This window comes from Tenrec ecaudatus, chromosome 17, assembly GCF_050624435.1.
Source record: "Tenrec ecaudatus isolate mTenEca1 chromosome 17, mTenEca1.hap1, whole genome shotgun sequence".
NCBI lineage: Eukaryota > Metazoa > Chordata > Mammalia > Afrosoricida > Tenrecidae > Tenrec > Tenrec ecaudatus.
This window is the reverse complement of record NC_134546.1, coordinates 34,335,114-34,360,015: the sequence shown is the minus strand read 5'-3', so window position 1 is coordinate 34,360,015 and position 24,902 is coordinate 34,335,114. Positions and strand designations below refer to the sequence as shown.

Here is a 24,902-nt window from a genome sequence, read left to right as displayed (position 1 = left end):
ATTTTTAATTAACCATTCAATAAAATGTTTATAGATGAAGACAGGATAAATATATAATCTGTATCTTAATTTTATACAAATGATAGACTATTGAATATTCTTTTGTCCTTTACTATTTTTATTAAGAGTAAGTATATATTAGGGATCTTTCATATAAACTCTTAGAGAGCTGCCTTGCTCGGTTTTATAACTGCACAGGCGGTACAGTAATGTATGGGCAGAGTGCTAACTAGCCCTCAACTGAAACATTTTGGACTGTTTCTGATATTTACCATCACAATATTATAGTAAATGAACATATATAATTTTCTAAGTATGTATCCAATATCCACTAGAAGTTTATCAATGTCTACATAAGAATAGACAAAAAGGTATTGCTAACACATCGCAGACACTTTATTTATTAAAGAATACCAAAAGTGAAGCTGTTGCTCACTATCTCCCCCATCGAAGTCTATACACTCTGAAGGCAGTGTTTGCATCTCTCTGACCCTTCCCTGAGGAATTCTGTGCTCTGTAATATACAGCATATCCAAATGGCAGCTTGTTATCAAACTTAAACTGTGTCCCTTTGAGTTTGGGGAATAAAAGTAAGTCTGAAGGGGCAAGGTCAAGGTTATGGATGGGCAAGAGTTCCCAAAGGAATTCTCTCCAAGGACAGCCTTGCTACCATGCAAAAATGAGCAGGTGCATTGTCATTATGCAGAAAATCACTGGGCACAACTTTTGTGACCAATGCTGTTTTCCATTGTCTTAGGAACTTCGCAAGAAACTCACACAATCTTCCTGTGTACTTGGAGAAAATCTATCAAAATTACCCTTTGGGTTCTTTAAAAAAATCCCCATAAACTTTTGAGCTAACCTCCACCTTGAATTTATTAGGCCTTGGAATGAACTGTTTTGGTTGGGCCTATTCCGCACCTCCAACTCCAACGACACCCTAACAACAGACTAAGATAAGCGTGTTGTAGGTAGCTATCCACCTATCACAGAAACATGCTTAACTTTATTTTGTTTGGAAGAAATTTGTGTATAGATTAACTGAAACCTAGCAGCAATACTTTTGACTTGCCCTCATAAATTATCCTAACAGTTACGTACAGAAGACTTTAAATGTTGGAAAATACATTAAGCAGTAAATGAGTGAATTAAAATAAACAGTAACAGAAGTGTGTGTATAATTTTTAAGCATGCTCAAGCACTTGAAAGGAAATTTCATATTTTTATAGTTTGGTATTCTATGAAATACTTATATTTTTTTCCTCAGAACAAATACAAAACTCTACCAATATAATCAAATAAAAATCCCTGAAATCCAAAGTTCATTGTGCCACACATGTATTTGCTATGATATCCCCATTTCCCCACTACCCCTCCTCCCTCCTTGCAGGAAACATGGATCAGAAAAAACAGAAGCAGTCACAATCTACATGTATAACAGAGGCATTTTTTTTGTTCCTTTAAGTCCTTTTTCCTTTAAGTTATATCCGACACAATGCTCCATGTTGTTAGATGCCACCAAGCTGGCCACCACCTTAGTGAACCCATGTGCAAGACAGTAAAATGCTGCCCAATCCTGCAACAAGCAAGCCTCCCCTGACAGACAAGTGGTGGCTGTGCTGGCTGGGAATTCAACCAGGGTATCTTGCCTGGGTGTCAAGAATTCTACCATTCCCCCAACAAAACGATCTTAAAAGAAAAAGAAAAAAGAATTCTACCATGGAACCACCATGGACCCCTATAGGGTTCCCCAGTATTACGTTGTTTTTTTTTTAGATCATTTTATTAGGGGCTCATACAACTCTTATCACATTCCATACATACATCAATTGTGTAAATCACATTTGTACATTCATTGCCCTCATCATTTTAAAAACATTTTTGCTCTCCACTTAAGCCCCTGGCATCAGGTCCTCATTTTTTCCCCTCCCTCCCCAACTCTTGATAATTTATAAATTATTATTTGGTCATATTTTGCCCTGTTAGACGTCTCCCTTCACCCCCTTTTCTGCTGTCTGTCCCCCAGGGAGGAGGTCACATGGATATCCTTAAAATCAGTTCCCCCTTTCCAACCCACCCTCCCTCTACCCTACCAGTATCGCCACTCACACCCCTGGTCCTGAGGGGAATCATCCGCCATGGATTCCCTGTTTCCAGTTCCCATCTGGACCAGTGTCCATCCTCTGGTCTAGCTAGACTTGCAAGGTAGGATTCGGATCATGGTAGTGGGGGGCCGGGGGAGGAAGCATTTAGGAAATAGAGGAAAGCCCAGTATTACTTTTAAATTCTGACTTCTCCACAAGAATTTCTGGTAAAACTGAAACCTTTAAAACAAGGCACCAACAAAGAAATCATCAAAGAACAAACAAAATGTTAAATTGATACCAACCATTTCACGCAGTCTTTATGACCCAGGTAGTGTCGCTGAGTTCTCTCCTCGTAATTAAATAGTACTACGACTGATGCTATGAAATAAACTATTTCCCCAGTAGGAAGAAGGTAAACATTAGCTCGACAGTCCTTTCCTCTATAGCCATATCTTAAAAGAAAAAGTCAAGGTTTTTCATAAAATATCATTTTCAAGGTGTTAACTTGCCATTTTTTCAAGGGCACTTGAAAGCGAATCATGAAAGTACAGTGGAAAAGACAGAGCTAGGTTAAAAAATTCATGCCATAATCTCGTGCAGCACTGTGTCTTTTAACAAGTTTAAAACTTCATCTCTCCACATTAAAAAGAACACATTCTAATGTTTTAATATGTGGGAGTGAACATACAGTGGCGAACAAAATAAATGTGCATCCCCTCTCCCTAGAGTTAAGGGAAGACAGAAATCCAATCAGCTATATCACTGCAATGGAAAATAACAGGTTACGAGAAGAAAGCAGGAAAGGAGGGTCTGTATCTTGATGCAGAGAAAGAAAGGAATTCTCAAAGGAAGGCCTGTCTGAGAAAATGACATTTATGATGGATAAAAATGAAGAATGAGAGATAGCCAAAGGGAGTCTGATAAGCAGAAAGTTCAAAAGCAATTGCAGAATTAAAGAAATGGTTACTCGCCCCAATCTGACTTCTGTTGAAGGTGGGAGAGGCAGCGCAGAGCAGCGGAGGCAGACAGCAGAGTTCAAACTAGTAGCTAGCTTCCGTGTGCTCAATCTGTCCTCTGAGGTTCTAAGGTAAGTAACACTTTTTAAGCTAAATTTGTAGAATCTTTTGTAACACTTTGCTGACCAGCAATTTCATGCCAAAATTATCCCTACAATGCTTTCAGGCTTACAAACAGCATAAACTAAGTACAAATTTGAGTTACAAGCAATGTTTGGGCATGAAAACACAAGTATGCTCATGAAAGGCTAGCAAAGTGTGTATTAGTGGTTATTTTTGTATTTCAGAATTAGAATCAAGCCTTTTTAATTTTTGACTTAAAAAATAATTCACATCCTTTCAGTTCACAAATGCCCTTTTAGTTCTTTTTTTTTAAAAAAAATGCCCTTTTAATTCGTATCATAATTTTTTGGGTTATAAGTGAAGAAAGTAAGGCCTATCAGGGAGAAGTGACCAAGCCCTGACGCAAACACTGGTCTAATTCTGCTGCACTGCCTTTCCTACCACTCTGCCAGTCCAGCATGATGAGCATGGAATGTTGCTTGTGCTAGCCCAAGACAGTCCTTGCAATGGCTTTAAAGTGCTAACAAAGAATACATTAGAGAAAGGATGAGAGGACGACTCCTCTTTACTTCTGTAATTATTCTTTATAATACATCGGTTATGCTATGTTTATACCCAAAAAAGTATACTAAACAAAGAAAATTTGTCTAAGAGGTAGGGAAACTATTTTAAAAAAAAACTAGAGACAAAACACAGAGTCGAGGCAATAAAGGATACACCCACTCCAGTTTGAGCTTCTCAGGAGGCTGCTCTGTTCTGATGTCATCATAATTGTCAACATCAGAAGGAATGAACATTGTGATTGGCCGTCCTCTCATAAACATTTTAATATATTCTCCTTCTGTTGAAATAGAAGACAGAAATTAAGCCACATGCATTTTCCAAATAACCATAAGAAAAGTGGTTCCTTAATAAGACATAATAAAAACAAGACACAGATAGTTACTCCAGTTTACACTTAGAGTACACACGATTGATTTTTGTCATACATCACACAGCATGTAAAAAAATTGTTATTGTTAAAAATCAAGTCTAAACATCATAGGAAAATAAATTTTCTTAAATGATAACTATTTTTGTAATTAAGTTGTAAATTAATCTGCATAAACTGATTTACTTCTATAAGACAGCTAGGAAGGTTGTGGTACAAAAATGCCAAAGAATCTTACTTCCCAGTAGTTGAAAAGCAAAAGATGATTACCTGGGCTGACAAGAACCACGTGCACCCGACAAAGTGGCTAACCTACTGATGGTCAATGACATGTCATAGATATGTTTATCCTGAGAATATACCACAAAAAAAGAGGTCAACCTACGTTGTAAGTTAGGGCAGGGAAAGAAAATTAGAGGCACTAACTTTTCTAGGCCGCTGGTGAGCAGAGCTGGGAGATTAAGACAATTTCTTTTTTTAAATAATAGTGCCTACTATAAGCCTTGAGGTTAAACAATTCAATTGTACTAAGCCTCTCGAGACAATGCTAGGAAACAGTTATCTAATTAGCGGCATAAGTTCCTAAATGACTTTTATTGATTAAAAACAAACATCATTTGCTTATAAGATCCACACTGAAAAAAAAAAAAAAGATCCACACTGGACCAAAATGGAAAATGCTCAAATAGTCCAGAATCCAATCAATATTTTTTAACATCGTTTACAAAAGTAAACAGCACTTCACTTAACTAAACAGAATGGACAGCTTCTTATGAAATTTAATTTTTTTAAACACCCCCCCCCCCCACTTCCTAGCACCTCAATGGCCTACATGCAGATCAGTTGAATAAATGCTGGCAGTGATTATGGAATGGTTCCAAGAGACCATAAACACGAAGGAAGGGACTGAATTACAAAAGCAGAAAAAATAGGGACCATTTACCAACTTGTCTGGCAGTAGATGAAAACTGCTGCATGAGAACCAAACTGAAAACGTGGTTACGGTGATTAACCAGACGCTCAAATAGAGCTGCCACACCAAAAAACCAAGCCCACTGCCACCGAGCCAATTCTCACTCATGACAACCCTACAGAGCAGAGCACAAGTGCCCCTGCGGGCTACTAAGACTGTAAATCTTGACAGGAGCAGAAAGCCTCGTCTTTCTCCTACCAAGTTTCAAACCACTGACCTTGTAACCAGCAGTTCAGACACCACCAGATCTCTAATAATGATCTAAGCTACTTATGGAGACAAGCACTATTCATAGTTTACATAACACAAACCATAGAAGAGGAAAGAAGATAACGAAAATTACTTGCTAGATGTCTGCAACTATTTCTCCAGAGTCAGCTTTGTTGTGCTTGCTATGGGTGAGAAGGTCAAGTTATTTTTATTATTGTTATTCACAGTGTGCTCGGCCACGGGACGGATCTAAGTACAGGCGAAGAACTCCTACACTCTGGTCTTAACACCACATGTGTCTTTATTACTCCTAGACCTGAGAGTGGGCTCTGCTTCCTGATGATTTTTAGCAGAGCTACACTTTGATGATTAGTAAAATACTGCTAGCTGCAATTATTCCTCTTCCACAATTACTCATCTGTTTAACCTTGTCGTTCACAAGCACACACAAACGTGTGTGTGTATATATATACAGTACCCGCATATATATATTACCATTTGTTAGCACATTAAGTTTCAAAAGATGCCTCTTATTGCCATTTAAAAAGGGCTGGATGTCCCAACAGAGTAAAGAGTTAAAGATAAAATTAAAGGGGAAAAAAATCATTTGCTAATAGAAACCTCTGAATATTGTACTTGTACTTTCATCACCTACCTGTCAGGCAACAAAAGCAGTGGCTGCTAAACTATGCTAAAGAACAGCAATACATGTTGGAATGAAAATGCTTTCCTCGCCTATAAAATGGTGATATATATGTCTAAATCCATAATCCAGGCACTGTAGATGTGACTCTGGCTACACTTTTCTAATACATATATGGTGCTACTATTTACTGCTCACTGTACAGCTCCCAATGAGGCCCTCAACAAATACTTCCTTGTGAGGATTTGCAATGATTTAAAGTCTAGTCTCAACTAAACCCAAACTCACTGCCATCAAGTCAGTTCCAACTCATAGCAACACTACAGGACAGAGTAGAACTGCCTTTCTGGGTTCCTGAAGCTGTAAATCTTCATGGTAGTAGAAAACTTCACCTTTCTCCAAGAGTGGCTGCTGGATTCAAACTTTGACTCTGCAGTAACAGTCAACATGTAATTCACTATGCCGCCAGGATTCCTAAGCCCTGCCACAACTCATGGCCATTGGGTCCATTATTGAACTTAGAGCGACCCTATATGACAAGGAGGAGCTGTCCCTGTGGGTAATATAACTCTTACTGGAGCCCGAAAGCCTCATCTCCTTCCTGAAAAGCAGCTGGTGGTTTTAAAATGCTAACCAGGCCTAGGGTTTACTATTTATGATTATGCATGACTTAATACACGGGGCAGCACTTTCAAAGCCCACATTGTTCCTACTGGGCGAGTATCTAGAAACTCACTCTGAGTCGGTGCACCCAGTGATGTCACCTGGGAAGGTTCTCTCTGGTCACAGTGAATGTTTTCATAAAAACAGTTTTGCTTGAATCTTGTTTTTTGTGATGCCTGATTTAAGCATGTGGCTGTGAAATTTTGTTTCATACTTGGAAAAAATGCCAGAGAAACTGTTATGATGTTGAACACAGCTTACAAGGAGAGCGCTAAGGGAAAAACTCAAGCGTAGAAGTGGTTTTCTCTTTTCAAAAAAGGTGAAGTGTTGATTGATGACGAACATTCTGGACATCTGTAACCTTCCTGAACAGACAAAAATGTTGACAAAGTACGTGCACTTGTGCTAGAAGACTGAAAAAGGACCACTGAAGAGATGGGGAAGTTATCTGGACTATCTTGGAGTTCGGTAAAGCGAATTTTAACGGAAGATTTGGGAAGAAGAATCACTGCGAAATTTGTGTCTTGGGTTCTGACTGACCAGCAAAAAGTGTCGAGTAGGAGCATACGGTGCTTTGAAAGAACAGCTCCAAAGTGACCCCGACATTTCCCCAAGGTCATTACTAAGTAACAAGACATGGTGCTGTTCTTACGACCCTGAAATGAAACATCAATGCAATTGAAGACGCCATCGTCACTTTGCCCGAAAAGGCCCGTCAAGTAAAATCAAAGATCAAGATGGTGTTCCTTTAGGTTTTTTGATGTGAGGAGGACAGTGCCTTTGCAGTTTGTTTCACCAGGTCAGACTGTTAATCTAGCTTGCTATTTAGAGGTTCTGAAAAAAAATCACGTGACAGCATGCGATAAAAAAGGCTTGACTGATGGCAGCTGGGGGACTGGTTTTTCCACTACGACAACGCACTTGCTCACAAAGCCCTCAGTGCACCAGTTTTTGGCAAAAAACAGCATGCTTCTCTTGCCTCATGCACCTTACTCAACTGACTTCGCTCCTTGTGACTTTTGTTTGAATGAATGGGGATACTTTTTTTTTTGTTTCCACGAATGAAAAGGAACATGAAAGGACAGCAATTTGAGGGCAGAGGTGAATAAAACCAGGGAGGTGCTGTCAGCCATCCAAACGGATGTTTGAAAAATGTTTCTAAGAATGGAATAGCAGATCTGACAAATGTATTAAGTATAATGGAGAGTACTTTGAAAGTGATAAGGTTGTTTTGTAAAAAAGTTTAAATACATACTTCTAGGTTTTTTTGAGGTTTATCGCCTAGAATAGTTAAGAACAGGCTTCTACTTCAACATTTTCACTTTTAAAATGCCTGAAATTAAATCAAGCAAAATGTGAAGATCTGGTAAATCTGCATTACTTCCACTCATTTTTACAAAGAATTATTTCATGATCTTTAAACTAAAAAGTTTATAACGTAATTTAAAGGAAAAATATCAATACAACACAGACCTTGGTGATACAATGGTTCATAATGCTCAGCTGCTAACCAAAGAGTTCTGGTGGCTGGAGCCACCAGTGGTTTCACAGGAGAAGGGCCTGGGGCCTTGCTACACTAGCACACAGGGCTGGGGGCTGAAAGCAACTTGAGGGGACCCGGCAATCAATTCACTGTATGTGTGTGTGTGAAATCATTTCTTGTAACTACTGTTGAGTTGAGTTCAGGGATGTGGCATGTAATTTAACAGCCTTCCTCCATGCAATCTTGGCATACTCCATGAATCAAAAAAGCACGCTTCTTTCCAGTTAAGCCTACACCCAAGTCTCAGAATTCTTATCAAAAGTATTTTCAAAGCTGTGTTTTATAAATGTAGTGCTTCAGGAAAGCAATAGTCCTCAGCAGCTAACAACACAGCATGGGGTCTTAGGGTTATTTTGGATTTCTAGCTACAACTGTAATATCATTACAACCAATTGTAACCAAAATATCTGTTAACTTGTATGCTTAAAAATATGCATCTTTCTGGTTACACTTTCCAGTTTAAAATTTGCAATGCTTGCCTAGTTTATACTTTCTCTTATAAAAGGTTATATTCTCTGTGCCTGGAAGAGGCAGTTGATGTTTTTTACCACTCCCCCTCAGCTGAAAATGTGGAGCGAGGATGTCACCTTTTAGAAGTTGGGATACGTTTTGTTTTTTTTTAAAGAAGCGCAGCCTTTAAATATATTTTTGATCCAGAGGATGGTTATCCTCAACTACAACATTAAGAAACCAGATATTTACTTTATCGGGCTTAAAAAACACCATCTGCACTTTAGGAAAGGTCTGTTTTTGATGGGTAAGGTAGAGGAGCAGGTCTCCTTTTAAAACAGATGAAATGCTTAGGCAAAGTTCAGACCTATGGATCCAAGTATATGTTTATATAACTCATTTACAATGGGCCAAGGTCTAAATTTTAAAACTAAATGGTGAGTATTCCTTGGATATACAGAATTTGGTTTCCTACCCTTTCTATTTATCTAGCACCTTTATTCCCAAATTCTAGAATTGCAAAGGCCTGATCCTCTACAAAATAACAAGAATGCAATTGTGTGAATAAGGGATTTTTGCTTTGTTTCCACGTTTTATATTTTTAGAGGTCAATTTTTAGCGATTCCTTCAGATACGAAGCTCCGTGTACACCAGGTGTAGTCAGGTTTGCAGACAGAAAAGCCACTATCTGACCGGAAGGCAGTGAATGGGCAAAAGAGTGAAGCTTATGGAGGTGGGTGAGAACGTTGTCCTCCATTACCTATTTTCACAAAGTTATTGAAGAAATCCTATAGTGGTCATTGTTGCTAGGTGCCCTCAAGTCATAGACATGTCTAGTTTCACCGCATTTACATACAAGGAAACAGATCCAAGATCTCAAAAGACACAGGGACATTGTATTATCAGGAGAACAAGATCGTCTTTTTTTTTTTTTTACAAAAACATGGATTTCATTTGGCAAATGGAATTTTGTTCCTCCCTACCCTATCCGCATCTCATAATGTTAGCTAGTACAGGAAGCGATCCTTTATTGTCTGACCGTGTGTGGTCCGGGTCATTCAGACCCGCTAGTCTTATTTGCCGCACTGTACCACTCTGCTTCCCCGCCCTAAGTGAGATGTGTAACGCAGCTTCTGCAGCTTAGCCCCAAACCTGTTATTTTATAAATGCAATGTCTGATAAATACCTTACTGTTCTGTAATAAAGTCAGCGAGCTCCTGCCTTAAGGATTTTGTAGCGTTCTCGGTTCTTGAGGTTTCTTTTCTCAGCTGTGCACTTAGTTCACTCATTTTCTTTAGGCAACTCAACGTCACCATATTAGAAATGTCTTTCCGGTCTTACATAAATTAAGAAAATCAATTCTTTCCTTCTCTTATATTTTCAAAGTATGTATCACCCTCCTGACATATTAACTACTTTTTATCTATTTCTTCTGGGATTAGGATATGAATTCCTCACAGCTCAGACATTGTTTTATTTCCAAAGTATCCAGGCAGGGCCTGATAAAATACTCAATAAATATATGTTAAATGAATGAGTCTTTACAGTGTGTTATCTGATCAAGGACAATAAAGAAACATATTACAACTGCTAGAATATAATAACTGTTAGAATGACAAGATTATTCAAGGCGTCCCTCACCTAAATCCAGTTTGATAAGCTTCCCGCTACGTATTTTAACATTACTTGAGCTGTTTGGCTACAACAAATTCCTGAGAATTTAAGCAGTCTGCATTTTAAAAGGATTTTAAAAAATCATATGAAGTCTTCTGTTGTGCAGGTAGGTAGGCAGCTAGCACGTATTAGTCAATTATTTCTCAATTTTCTAATATATTATAACATCTTAATTTCCTAAGATATTACAACATCTTAATACACTTAAAATATCGCTGCACTGGTTTGTAGCTCAACAAGAATGAATCTACTATGAGAGCAGCAAAGCAGCACTATAGGAGGAAGGAAGAGCGTGATGTAGTGATTGATGAGTTTCCTTTGACTCAATTACTCAGAGTTCCCTCCTGTAGGGATGGATCTGTGTCACTCAGCTTTTCAACATGACCACACAACTGATTATATACTAATTTTAAACAGTAAGTCTGGGATGCCACAAGAACAAAAAGATGTAAGATTATTCAAGCCTGAAAAAACAGTATATATTTATTCTTGGACATTTAGGTCCTGCTCTAAAAATCATAGATATGTAATATATTAATTTTTATTTTAAAAATGGAATACACTAGATACCTATGAGATGGATAGGCTTATAGGAGGTACTGATTAATTGCAAAATTTGTCAGATTGCTATATATTCTCTCCTGTAGGTGATCTTTAAAACATGCTTATAACTCTAACACATTTTATCAATATCCTCCCAAATGAATAGTATTATATTTGGACCAACTGGTACATCTAACAATAACTCTTCCTACAGGAAACTACATTCAAATTTTAACTTGATGTGCTACATCTTTATAAAGTACAATTTAGCAGAATCAGGGACCAGAGTATTGACGAAAAGGTCCAGGCCTGAAGGGTTTGGATCAAAGACCTGAGTCAGGCAGGAAGAGTGGTATCTTGCCTCACAGACTGTCCTGTGCACATGCCATTCCACTTCGGAGGGGCTTTACCAGCACTTCCATCCTTTACCTAAATGACAAACAGAATAAGCAGTCCCCTAGCTTTTCCACCTACTGTGCTATGCCTCAGGGCACAAGCCTATCAAGTAAAGCTTTCTTTGCTACGCCTCACCTACATATACCAAATCTTAGCAGGCTTCCTTCCCCCACCAAGTCAAAGCAGACATCTTGGAACAACTCAAAGTTGACAATGGCAAAAGAGTTTTAAAGAAATTAGTTGTATTTAAAAAAGGCTGTTCCAATTGACAGAAAATATATAATCAATATCTAAAGAATAAGATGTTATTCAGATAAAATTTTCATATGTATTTGTTCATGTTTGGGTATTCATTTTACATTGCATGTCTAAATACGAAATATTTATGAAATATGAAAAATAGATCTAAAATTTTATCATATGAATAACATCTATACAATGGCCTCCTTTTCATCTCTAAACACATGTAACTGCAGGGTTTTATAGCCAGCCCAATAATATATTAACAACAAAAATTTATTTGGTACTATATACTAGATAGTATGTTAAGACAATATAGTATTACCTTTAATCTTCACAATCTTTTGAAATCCAGCACTATTAGCTTCATAACAGGTAAGAAAAAACTTGTTCAAGGTTGCATAGTAAATCAGGAAACCAGTGTCCCAACTCCAAAATCTGTGAGTTTGCACATGTATACCATCTGTGTGCTATACAACTCTACTGACAATGCAGGTGCAACCTGCTCCAAAACAAACTCCCATTCTTTCCAGACACACTCCCCAAACGCTCCCTATTTCACTACTTGCTCATTACCTAGTTGCTCAAGCCCATCTTCCAACAATTAACCAACGAGTCAGTCCTGTTTCTATGGGCTTAAGCATCTAGAGCCCATCCAAGCTTTTCCACCGTGGGCCAGCCTCAATCTCAGTCACGCCAGAACACAGGACATAGACTCCATGAGGACCAGTCTATTCTTGGTAGAGCTGATGCAAGTGGATAAGCAATAGATTCCAAAACAAATGTTCACGCAATCAATATTTCAATATTTAATGCTCTCAAAGTCTAACCTCGGGGGTAATCATTTGAAGTTAAAACTCCTGTAACAAAATTTATTTTTCTGTCATTTCCAGCTTTACATTTGCTCCTTCTTCCCAGTCACTGGTAAAACCTGGCGAGTGATGCTTCTGTTAAACAATCTCTTCCTTTTAAAACACTTACCTACTTGTTTACCTGAAGGATTTTCAAAACTGTGTCACCAACACCAACCATTCACTTATTTTACAGACCAATCCTGAGCACTTCTTTCTTTATAAAGAAATGACCACAACATGAGATAGGCAAGTAGCCTTTTTTTACTCACTTTATAAGGATTTTATAACAGTTGAGCTCTTAATTTAAAATAAAAAAGTCTAACACTTTTAATAGATACACTACACTGGTAAAGTGCTTTCTATTTTTTGGATACTTTCACATTTACTATTTCATCTTTCAAGGACCAAGTGAAGTAAGCGTTGTAGCTTTTATTCTCAGGTTAGAAAACTACTCTGAGACTTTGTCACTTGGCGTGGGTCACTAGGCTATCAGGCAGTCAGAAGCATATACTAAACGCGTAGCCTTCACTTTTCTTTCCATTATGTAACGGTCTCCTTAAGAAAAAAAATTAACGTCTCCATTGATGAAGGGAGAAAGTCTAACTAAGGAAGAATAGCAGCTAAACTCACCTTTACTTACAATTTCTATGCTAAAAATAGTCCAGCAAAGAGAATAAAGAAATATTTCTCCTATTGTAAGGGCCAAAGGAAATAAACCACCAAAGAAATTAAGATGAAATTTCTAACAAAGGTTTTCACCACATTGCACTTGAGTAACGTAAAACAGCAGAAAATAAAGATAACCACGACATACAGACACGAGCTGCGAAAAGCATGCACAAAGAAGACATGCTTTCATTTAGAAAAGCAGGCTGCAATAAATTTGCAGGCAATCTGAGAAGACTGTAAAACTTACCTATGTTTTAATTAAATGAAATACATATACATATAAAGTATGTTCTCCTTTTTTGGTCAGAACAAGCCAACAACAGCAAGTAGCCGAAGTTACCATTAATGTAAAAGAAAATTTTAAGAGGAAATGGATTTGCTAGACTAAATACATTTTTTAGTCTTAGCTCCAAGAAATGAGTGATTATTTGCGATGAAGTTGGCAAGACAGGAAATTGAGTTAAAATTTAACAATCTCTTAAATGGCTTTTCTAAACAAAATTTTTTTTCAAAGGAAGAAAAATCCCTTTCAATATAACATTTTCACTATCCATCATGAATCCCCCAATCTTACAGAAAATAGGTTATGTTTTGAGACAGTCAAATTCAATAGTTCAAATTACCATGACATTTCCTATATTAAGAGAAAAGTCAGGCAGTATATAAATAATGAAAAGCCAAATAAAAGATCCAGGAAGGAGTTAACTTAGAAGGCAACCAACTGCGTAGCTTATTCTTACCTTGGCTGTTTTTTTCACGGGTTGACATTTTTGCTGGTTGAGACAAAAATAATATAACTTACAATAATAACTGGGCATTTAAATAATTAACTATAGTAATGCACATCCCCTTGATTACTATGAGCTAATAAAGTCCACTGAAGTAAAATAAGTCAATAATATAAATTATCAGCATAAATTAAATAGATCTAGACAACATAAATTATTTTAAAAAGGATTTATTTACCTTGGTTGATGATGACATCTTTATGCCTAAAAAAAGAAATGCAAACAATACAATTATTTTATAATCTTATCTGGCTGACATTAAAATCAGCAGAAGAAATTGCAACAGCTTCACTGCCTAGGATACACGCAGACAGCTCTAAGTAAAATCCCAAGGCATCAGTACTTTTGAAAAGTCTCTGCTGTTCTCAACTAAGAATATACTATTTAAAAAATATTTTTAAAACATCCTCAACATCATTTAAGCAGCAAAAGCACAGAAAAATCTTTTGAATAATGCTCACATCTCATGGGTTACTGAGCTTTATTATTTGAGTAGAACATTAGAAGATACAATTTTCTTGGAATACTAAAAAGAAAAAATATATATAGATTATAATATATTTTCCAAAAAGATCCAAACCAGGCATGTAATAATACATGCAAAGATAAGCATAGAATGATTAAATTTCAGATAAAACTGAGAATGCAGAGTACTTGTCATACTTGCCTGCGTTTTACTATCTTTGAAACTGATTTTAAGAAATTACTGTGGGGGGTAGGGGGGTTAAGGAGTGCAGGGGGAGGAATTATTGTGGTTGAATATGTATAATAAAGTTAGCTATTTTAATCATTTTCAAATGTATTCCTTAGTGGCAGTAAATACATTCGCAATGGAGTATAAGCTTCAGTTCTACTTCTAAAACGTTTAAATCACCCCAAATAAAAATTTTGTGCCCTAATATAAAGTGGTAAGTTTTTAGTTCCCTTTACTCCAACCTTGGTAACTGGTGATCTATTTTTTGTTTCAATGAATTTGTCTACTGTAGATATTTCATAGAAGTGAAATAAAAGTATTTGTGCTTTTGGGTTTGACTTTGTTAATTCACCATACTGTTTTTCGAGATGAATCCATTTTATAGCATATATCAGACCTTCATCTCTTTATATGGCGTATCAGTATTCTACTGTATGCCTAGACTGTTTAGTTTATCCTTCCATTTTTTGCCTACTGTGAATAATGGTGTAGAACACAAGCCAACTATTATTTGTCTAGTCTCAGCTTTCAATTTGGGGGGGGGGCGTTTGCATAAAACCAGGAGGGGGATTACTCTCTCATTCAGTATTTGAGGCTTCAGTTTTTGAGAAATCAACAAATTTCCAAAGTGGTTGTACTGGTTTACATTGCCACTAGCAATAGCATGAGTGTTCCGATTTCTCAACAGTGGTCATTTTCTGGTTTGGGATTTATTGTTGGATAAAAGCCACCCTAGTGAGTGTGAAGCAGTAATATCTATTGGTTTTGGCTTGCTTTTCCTTAATGACTAATGAATGACCTTGAGTAATTTTTCACATATTGGCCATTTACATATTTGGGGGTTGGGGGAAGAAATACCCATATAAGTCTTTTGCTCCTTTTAAAACTGTTGTCTTTTGATTTTGTTGTTGTTATAGGAGTACTTTATAAACCTGAATGTTTAATCCTTATTAAGTACATGATTTACAAAAACTTTCTCTCATTCTGTATGTTATGTCTGCTTGATAATGTCCTTTGCTGCACAAAAGTTTTAATGCTGAAGACGATCAATTTTTTGGGTTGTTGTTTCTGAGTTCTAAAACTCTATTGCCAAATCCAAAAATCCAAAGCCAGGAAGATTTACCCCTACGTTTTCTTTCTGAGAGTTTTGCAGTTTAGCTCTGTAGGCGTCTGGATCCATTTTGAGTTAATTTTTGGGAGTCCAAGCTCGCATCCTTGTAAACATGAAGGTCCTGCTACCCCACCCGCTCCTATTCACTGAGGAGACAAGTCTTTCCTCACTCCACGGTTTGCTCCCCCCCTATTGAAAACCCACGAGCCCTGTAGTTTAACGATTGTGCGGGCGGGCTCCATTCTATTCCACTGGTCAACAGCTCTATCTTTTATGGCAGAACCACCCCCACGTGTACTAATGGGACTTTGTAGTCATGTTGAAATAGAAAGTATGATTCTTCAATTCTATTAATTCTCAAGTTTGTTTTGGCTAATGTGGGTCTACTGAGAATGGAAACTCCTAAGGGTTTGGCTTTTCTCTTTTGGTTAGAATTCTGTTGGAATTTTGATAGGGGTTACATGGAATTTATGGATTGTTTTGGGTAGTATTGACATCTTAAGTCATCTTGACACAGTAAGTTTTCCAAATCATGAACATGGACATCTTTCCATTTATTTTAGCCTTTTAAAATTTTGTTAGGAACCTTGGTGATGTGGTGGATTAAGCCTAAGTGTGCTAACCAAAAGGTTTCCAGTTGTAATCTATCAATTACTTCATGGGAGAAAGATGAGGCATTTAACTTTGGTAAAGATTTACAGCCTTAGAAACCCTAAGGAATAATTCTACTCTATCTTGTGGGGTTGCCATGAGTCAGAAACATCTCCATGGCAGTGGGTTTGGTTTATTGCTTTGTTCTCTCAGCAATGTTTTATACTTTTTAGTGTGCAAACCTTTCACATCCTTTGGTAAGTTTATTTTAGATATTTTCATTTTAAAATGTTACAATAAACAGAACTGTTTTCTTAATTTCCTATTCTAGTTATTCTATTCCAGTACCTAAAAACGCAACTGGTTTTTGTGTTCTGATGATTGTGATGCTAAAACTACCCTTAAGAACTTAATTAAAATGTCCTCTGAATTTTCTCATGAATTAAAGATTTTTAGCTGGTGGCTGTCATTGTATGATAAAAGAAACCTTAATTTCTCAGAGAAAAATTCTATGAATAGCAACAACATATTAATGGAACAGTCTAAATATAATACAAAAGCAGCACTTAACATTTCCTTAAAGTTATGTAAGAGAAGAAAAAATTAGTTGAAAGGTCCTGCCTGGATGAGTGAAGGCATTTAACAAGGCAATTACCAAATTACAAAATCTGATTTCTAGTTCTCACTATTATTAAAAATAATCACTAGGGTAAGTATTATATAGTAAAAATATGTATACACTTTTTGTTTTGCAAAACAGATTGATCATTGTTTAATCTTTGGGTATTGATATTTCTCATAATTTTTAGTTACAGGAAAACTGCTTTATCAAAGCCATTGAATTACTAGGCCTCCATTTTATTATACATGGCATAAATTCTAATTTTTAATTGTAGGGTTAAACGTAAAACTTGTGTCTATATCATTAGATATAATTGTACCCACGTCAGAAGTAAATAGGAATGTAAAGACTAAAGTATCTTTAGTCCTCACATTCGTCTGCATTTTGGGCCGCATTGCTAACTACCCTACAACTCATCCAGTCTGTAGTGCTTCATGCAATAGTAAACCAAAGAGCAATTTACAACAGCAAGCGCATTTCCAGCTGAAAAAAAGACCCTGGGGCAAGGACGATAGCTGGTCAACTCAGAAACTTAAGATTATTATAAAATACAACCTTTTACCCACACAACATTTTTGTGTCACATTAGTACACTAAAAAAACCAAAAACTTCCGAATGAGACCAGGCAGAAGAATTACAAATGATTTAGAGAGTTAAAGTATCTGTGTGAGACACATAGACAAAGGATTTTATAAAGGTTAAACATGCATTAATCAAGTGAAAAGTGTTTTGTTTCCTGAATTTCCATCAGGGGTCAATAAAAAGATCTTCTAAATCTTTTAAGGGTTACTGTCATTGATTTTATCAAACTCTTGGCCATTTCTTGAATCACTTATCTTTTCTTAAGATTTACAAAATATGATCAAATATACCTATAACTACAACTGATTATAAAGGTCAAATAAGCATTTCTAAAACTGTCAAATTTCATAAAATTGGTCTAAGTATGTGAACACAAGATAGCATTTCTGGTGGTTAACTTGGCCAGGCTACTGTTTGGGCACAGGCTGAACTGGCTGCTATTCCATAATACAATGTAATCATATTACATGTCATCAGATGTGATAAATCATCAGCTGAAAGTAGATTCCTTAGGGATATGATCTACCTCCAAAATATATATTAAATCCTTGCCGCTTGTCACCTGGCCTATAAAAAGTCTGGCCTGCCACGTGACCTATACAGGCGTCGAAACCGCCCAAGAGCAATCCTATGATCCAGCAGGTCTCTAGCTTGCTGCTTTACTGATTCTGGACTTGCCAACTCTAAAATTGTGTGAATTATTTCCTTAAAGTAAATTTCTCTCCATATATTTCTACATGTAGTCTTGCTGGTGTTGCTACTCCACTGAACCCAACAGCATTTGAACTCCCCGCATGCAGGTTTAGATTCAGTTGCGAACCACACAAAGTTAAGACGTTTCTCCCTTCTCCCCTTCTCATAACTTTCAAGTATTAATTATTAAAGACACAGAGAAAAGCCCTCAAGCAAGCCTTTAGCACAGAAAAGATTGGGTGAAATAGATAATTTCTCTATTCAAGCAAGAACTTATTCTCCCAAAACCCAAAATTGAAATTGAGATGCAGCCGCAATGAAGAGCCATTTGTTGGTAAGAGCCCTTGCAAGTTGAAGGTTGTAATGATGCCAAAACCTGGTGAAGGTAATTAGACATGGGAATTTTGTATCCATGGTTATAAATTTACCACTATATGAACATTAAAAATATAATCTATAATTTTATGTATTATGAAAATATTGTTGTGGTTTTAGAGTAGGTTTATTGGCATGCCTTTCATCAGATTAAGTTTATAGCACATTTATTCATTTTCTTAAGGTTTTAACTAAGAAATTTTGAGGATAATCTTCATTTCCAAATGTGCTAACAAATAGAACGTAGCAACAAAAAGGGAGACTAAAAGTCACTCGGCTTCTCTCTCATAATTCATGGAGAGCTAAGATTTTTGCAAGTCATAAAATGTAGGCATCATCACAACCATTCTCGAGCTCTGTAGTCAAGGACAGTTAGAACCTTTTGGTGGGAGTAGGATTCTTGCTTTCTTGAGTTTGTCTGTGTATTTGGAGAGGCTGTGAGGAGGGCTGGGGAGAAGGTGATGCTCGAATTTGTGGACTTTGATCATTAGAATGAGATTCCTCTCTTTTTTCTCTCTTTCCTTGTGGTTTTTCTTTCTTTTTTTCTGTACCGCTGCAAAATAAAGTATAACATGGAACAACACATATTTAAGCAAGTAAAAATCACAAATCAATGATGGAAAAATGATTACTATAGACTTCAAAACCTTAAGAAATACAGCTCATAGAATTCACATGGTTTTCATTCAATAATAAAAATAAATTCTTTGGAAATTCTGGAAAATATTAAAATTTTCATGAAGAAGCTTTAAGAATTCTTAAGAAAATGTGTGATGAAACCTACCTCTTTAGACAAAAATGGCCATCTTAGCAGATTGTGGGAAATAGCAGCTCTCTTAATTGACCACAATTTCCAGAGGATTCGTGACACTTTACCATTTCCTCTGCAAAACATACTGACTAAGGCCCATCACATGTTCAAATTTAGTGGGTTGGTCTCTAGTGAAGTCTCCTATTTCTCTTGTAGCCATTTACTCCAGCCAGGTGACTTACCAAGTCAGCTACCCTTGCCCTCAACCCTGTTCATGTCCAATTGTAATTAACTGCAATTGTGGAACTTAGCTTAGTAAAAGGGAAATAGATGAAACAGAGATACAAATAAAAATCCATAGAAGTGAATTAAAAAAAATTGTCATCAAATCTAGGATGGGTAACTTAATTATAAAAGGTTGAGAGAAAAAAATAGAAGTAATTTTCTAACTCATTGTTTTACAAGTCTTAAATTTCTGTTACAAAAAATAAAAATAATTTTAAAGTGATTTATAAATGTATTTAATCTAAGACATTGAACAAGGAATCTGATCAAATTCTATTTTAGAAAGAAAAGGGTAGAGGCTTGAGGGCTTTTTTAACTGACAAACTAAACTGACAAGACTATATTCTAAGTTTAAAGATATCAATTTTTATGATTTTACAATTTGACACTTGAAAAAATAAGTTACCAGCCATTCCTAATCATGCTGGCTAAACATCGCTACCATACAAGTAATCCTGACAATATTACAAAGCAGATAGGGCCAATTAAATTCTAGCACCGAAATGTAGAAAAATAACAATTGTTTATACTTCATTCAAAGAGCATTTATAAACATGATTATGAAATTCTTTATATATAAGGATGTGTGTTCAGAACAATTTTAATAAACACCCATGGTTAATTACAATGTAACCATTTCGTTGTTGTTGTTGTCAGGTGCTCCGACCTATAGTGACCCTGTTCATAACAGAAGAAATCACTGCACAGTCCCTGCCATTCTCACAGCTGTTCCTATGCCAGAGCCCATGTCATTATAATGGCTAAAATGCTATAAGTTTGAGTGTGATATTTCTTCATCTGTTTTGGTTCTCACATCTTATAAATTCACACTGGTCCTAGATTATTTCAGACTCAAGTTAATTCAAAGCATAAGAATATAATTGTATCTTCAAAATGAGATTAACTCCAAAGTTAAAAACAAACAAACTGCAAAAAAAAGCCATTGAAGTTAGTTTTTCTTACCGGCATTCCAATCATCTAGAATTCATAGACCACTAGGTCTCATGTGACCACAGTATAATCAAAAGGGATTTTTTTTCCTGGGATTATTTTAAGAGCAGAGAATAGTATCTACATCATTTACTTGATCTTGTGTGCCAGTCTCAGATTGTGTATAATACTGATCATTAAAACGGACTGGATCTTGACCATTATGGGGTAAAACAAAAAGGGGTATATTAAAATTCAATGACAATGACTTCAACAATTAAATTCTGGAACAGATTTTTAGAAAATTTAAAGATCTTATCATTTCTTCACCATTCCTGTAGCCAACTGTTGATTAAACACTTAAAATCAAATTGAAGAATATAGTTCAGTCGCAGGCATTTGTTTACTGCAGTAACTTTTCCAACAGATAGGTATAATATCTATAATATATAGTTATAATCCAGCACCATTAGATATTTTTTTATTACTTAAGGTTTTTCTTCATTGTTTGAAGAAAACAATTGTAAGATTATGTAGTTGACTTCCTATAAGGTATCTAAGCTCTTTATGGAATGATCGCCTAGGAATTACACAACAAGGGGAAATTCTATTAACAGTTTTAATCAAACAATAAAACACAAATTAAGCTCACTGGATCGAGTGAATTCCTACTCACAGTCATCCTATAGAGAGTAGAACTGCCCCCGTGAGTTTCTGAGACTACAGCTCTCCACAGTTTCAAATAGCTGACCTTACAGTTAGCAGCCCAGAGCCTAACCACTACACCCCCAGTGCAAAAGACCAAGTATTTCATAAGAAGAGCAGAGAATATAGTATGAAATTTATGAAACTTTTAGATTACAATATTTCAACTGTCTTCCTGCACACTATACCCAAATACAAATATTTGCAACTCACTGATATCGAGTTAATGCCAACTCTTAGCAACTCGATTACAGAGTGTGGTAGAACTGCCTCGGTGAGCTTATGAGAGAGACTGTAATTCTTTATGGGAGTAGAGCAGCACATCTTCCTCCCTCAGAGTGGCTGGTGGTTTCGAACTGCCAACCCTGCAGTTAGTAGCCCAACATGTTAACTCTATACCACCAGGGCTCCTAATATAAAACATAAGCTTAATACTATACTATAAAGTTTTCAGTTATGCTTTGATTTTATAACTCCTAAAGAATAAAAACATTATAATATTATCTTATCTCCCATTAATCTCTATAAATGTTATAAAAAAGCAATTCTATTTTCCATTTTAATCTTCTCATGAACTGCAGGACATGCCATGCCCACCTGAATTTTCCTCCATGGGGTTTATCAGACAACTGCTTCTCCACTGACAGTATGAGGCCACGAAGACGGGACCTGCACAACTGTGTGAAGTAATAGAACTAGGTCTGTGCTGCAGTTACTGTTTCTAGGAGGTGTTGTATGAGTTGATGAGGTGGTTGTACTCTATGAGGTAACGTATGACCGCGATTCTAGAGGTGTGAGTTTTAAAAACTTTGTTCCCATCTGGTACTTTTTGCTGATAGATATGACTTCAAAAGAAAGCTAGAAAAGGCAAAGGATTACAATGAAATCTGCAAAGACTTGCAGTAGAAAGTCAAAAGGAAAGAAAATGCTAAGCATATCTTATACTTAAAAAATGAAAGAAAAATGCACGCCCCGAGTTGTGATGGTGGCATTGTGGGTTACAAGTTGGGCTGCTAAAAGTCAAGTAAATAGTTGGACCCCACTAGCTGCTCCACGGGAGAAATATGCGGCTTTCTGTTTCTATAAAAATATAAGGTCTTGGAAAGTCTAGAAAGTGGTTATCAACCTTTCTAATGCCGTGACCCTTTCATACAGTTCCTAAGGTTGTGGTGAGGCCTCCAACCACAAAATGATTGTCGTTGCTAGTTCATCACTGTCATTTTGCTGCTGTGATGAATCAGGCGACCCCTGTGAAAGGGCCATTAGGGTCACACCCACAGGCCGAGAACCGCTGCTCTAGGGAATAACTCTGCTCTACCCTGTACGGTCGCTATGAATTGTAATCACCTCCATTGTGGTAGGTTTGGTTTATTTTGATATTTATGGGTAAAATATCAAGTGATGGAAGGATCATCAAGAGAAGATGAAAGAAATGCACCGTCACTGCACTAGAAAGAACTGGTTGACATTCAACCATTGCTACAGGTAGCTTATGAATAAAAACCTACGATACTGAAGGGAGTGAAGAAAACAGGGCTTCAGAAGTTGTTGGAATACCAACGGAAATGTTTCAACAGGCATCCCCTCATCTGCTGAAAGCAAACTGGAAGAGAGCTGCCCAAATGACTGGAATTGACCTATATTTTTGACCATTCCGAAGAAAGGTTATACAGAATACAGAAATTATCAAAAATATTATTCACATGACCTGCAAGAGAAATTTTTCTGACTCTAATCTAAAAGCAATTGCAGCACTAAACCAACAGGGGTCTTGACTGAAAGAAAAGACCATCAGAAAGGTCTTCACTTAAGTTTATTAACCATGCAAAGGCATTTGGCGGTATGGATAGTAACAAACCATGGATAACACTGCACAAAATGAAAATTTCAAAACACTTTTTTGTGCTTCTGTGGAACTTGTACATGAACCAAAGGGCAGTCATTCAGACAGAATAAGGAAATGCTGCAAAATTTGAAATCAGAAAGTGTGTGTCAGAAGTATATCCCTTCGTTTCACTTATTCAATCTATATGCTGAGTTGAGAAGCTGGGCTACATGAATAAGAATGTGGCATCAAAACTCTAGAGAGATTTATTAACAACCTGCAAAATGCCAGTGATCCAGCCTTGACTGCTGAAAAGGGATGAGAACTTGAAGAACTTGCTGATGAATGAAGACAACGGTTGCAGCCTTTAATGTGGATTACAACTCAATGTAAGGAAAACGCAAATCCTCACAACTGGATCAATAGACAAAATTATAATTGAAGACAAGTCCAAAGTTGTCAAGGATTTCATTTTGCTGGAATCTACAATCAGTGCTCATGTAGGCAGCAGTCAGGAAACCACACAATGTGTTGCATCGGGCAAATGTGCTGCACAAGGCCTTTGTAGGGTATGAAAAAGAGAATGTATCACATTGAAGACAAAGGTGTGCTTGATCCAAGTCACGGTATTTTCAATGGACTCGTGTGCATGTGAAAGGAGCTCTGTTGATAGTGGGCCACACATTGGGCTGCTAATTGCAAGGTCAGTGGTTTGAATCCATGAGGACAAAGATGAGGTTTCCTGCCTGAGAAATCCAAAGGGGCAGGCCCATTTTGTTCTGTAGGGTCGCTATGAGTCAGAATTGACAATGAGTTTGGTAAGAGGCATGGGAAAACTGACCAGAAAGAAAGCTATAGAGAATTCGATGCATCAAATGAGGGTGCGAGTGAAGAATACTGAAAGAGTCCCACGGGCTTCCACAAGAACAAAGCTCTCTTGAAGGGAAGTACTGCCAGGTTGCTCTTTAGAAGCAAGGGTGGAGAGATTGCTGTCTCATGTACTTTGGACACATTATCAGGAGGTGTCAGTCCCTGGAACAATCCATCATGTTTGATGAAGTAGAAGATCAATAAAAAAGCTGAAGACCCTCTTTGAGGTGGGTTGACTGACTGTAACAACGGGCTAAAGCATAACAACAACTAAGAGGATCGTGCAGGACTAGATGTTTAGTTTCGCTGTAGCTGTGAGTGACTATAAGTCAGTGTACTCAACTACACCTAATAACAATATACCATGTAAGTTTACTTCAAGCCCCTGTGTGCAAGGCAGCCCTGACGGTGTAATGGTTACAGACTGAGTTGTTAACTAACTGCAAGGTCGGCCATTCAAAACCACCAGCCACCTAAGGGAGAAAAAAAAGGCGTTCTGCTTCTGTAAAGATTTACAGTCTCGGAAACGGACGGTGGGTGGGAGTGGGGGCGCAGTTCTAGCCTGTCCTAAAGGGCTGCTATGAATCCGAACCAGCTGGATGGCAGTGGGTTTAGTATGTTCTGAAAGGAGCCATGGTGGCACCTTTGCGTTGCTAACTACAAGGTCTGTCGTTCAGACCCAATAGCTACTCTGCATGTGGAAATGAGACTGTCTGTTTCCAAAGACTCACACTCTTGGGAATCTGTTGTTCTAGGGGTTTTATGGCATGCAACAGATGTTTGTTTTTATTAGTACAACTATTTTTTAAATTAATCATTTTATTGGAGGGGGATCTTACAAATCTTATGATAATTCATTATTCAATTGTTGGCATCAACATTTCCAAAACTCTTGGGAATTTTATATGGGGTATGTAAGAGTCAGAACTGACTCAATGGATTTGATGTGTTTTGGGGTATATGATTTAGAAGGTGCCTTTTTCCTGGATATTCCATCTGTGTACAAATATTGCACTAAATTGTCTGTACCTGTCAAGGGACCTAGAAGGTGGTGCAAAGTCCAGAGGGACATCTGTGTCCCATATAATATGTACCAAAATCTGTATTATCTAACAAAGGTTCGA

General features: G+C 37.0%; 1 protein-coding gene across 1 annotated transcript in view; it reads right to left on the bottom strand.

Annotated features, from left to right (window-relative positions):
- Positions 1-24,902, bottom strand: part of EML4 (EMAP like 4) — a 173,308-nt gene that overhangs the window by 60,706 nt on the left and 87,700 nt on the right. Inside the window, 5 exon segments of the mRNA XM_075535194.1 lie at positions 2,390-2,539; positions 3,884-4,007; positions 13,696-13,728; positions 13,922-13,947; positions 18,792-18,965. Coding sequence (XP_075391309.1) covers positions 2,390-2,539; positions 3,884-4,007; positions 13,696-13,728; positions 13,922-13,947; positions 18,792-18,965 — 507 coding nt within the window.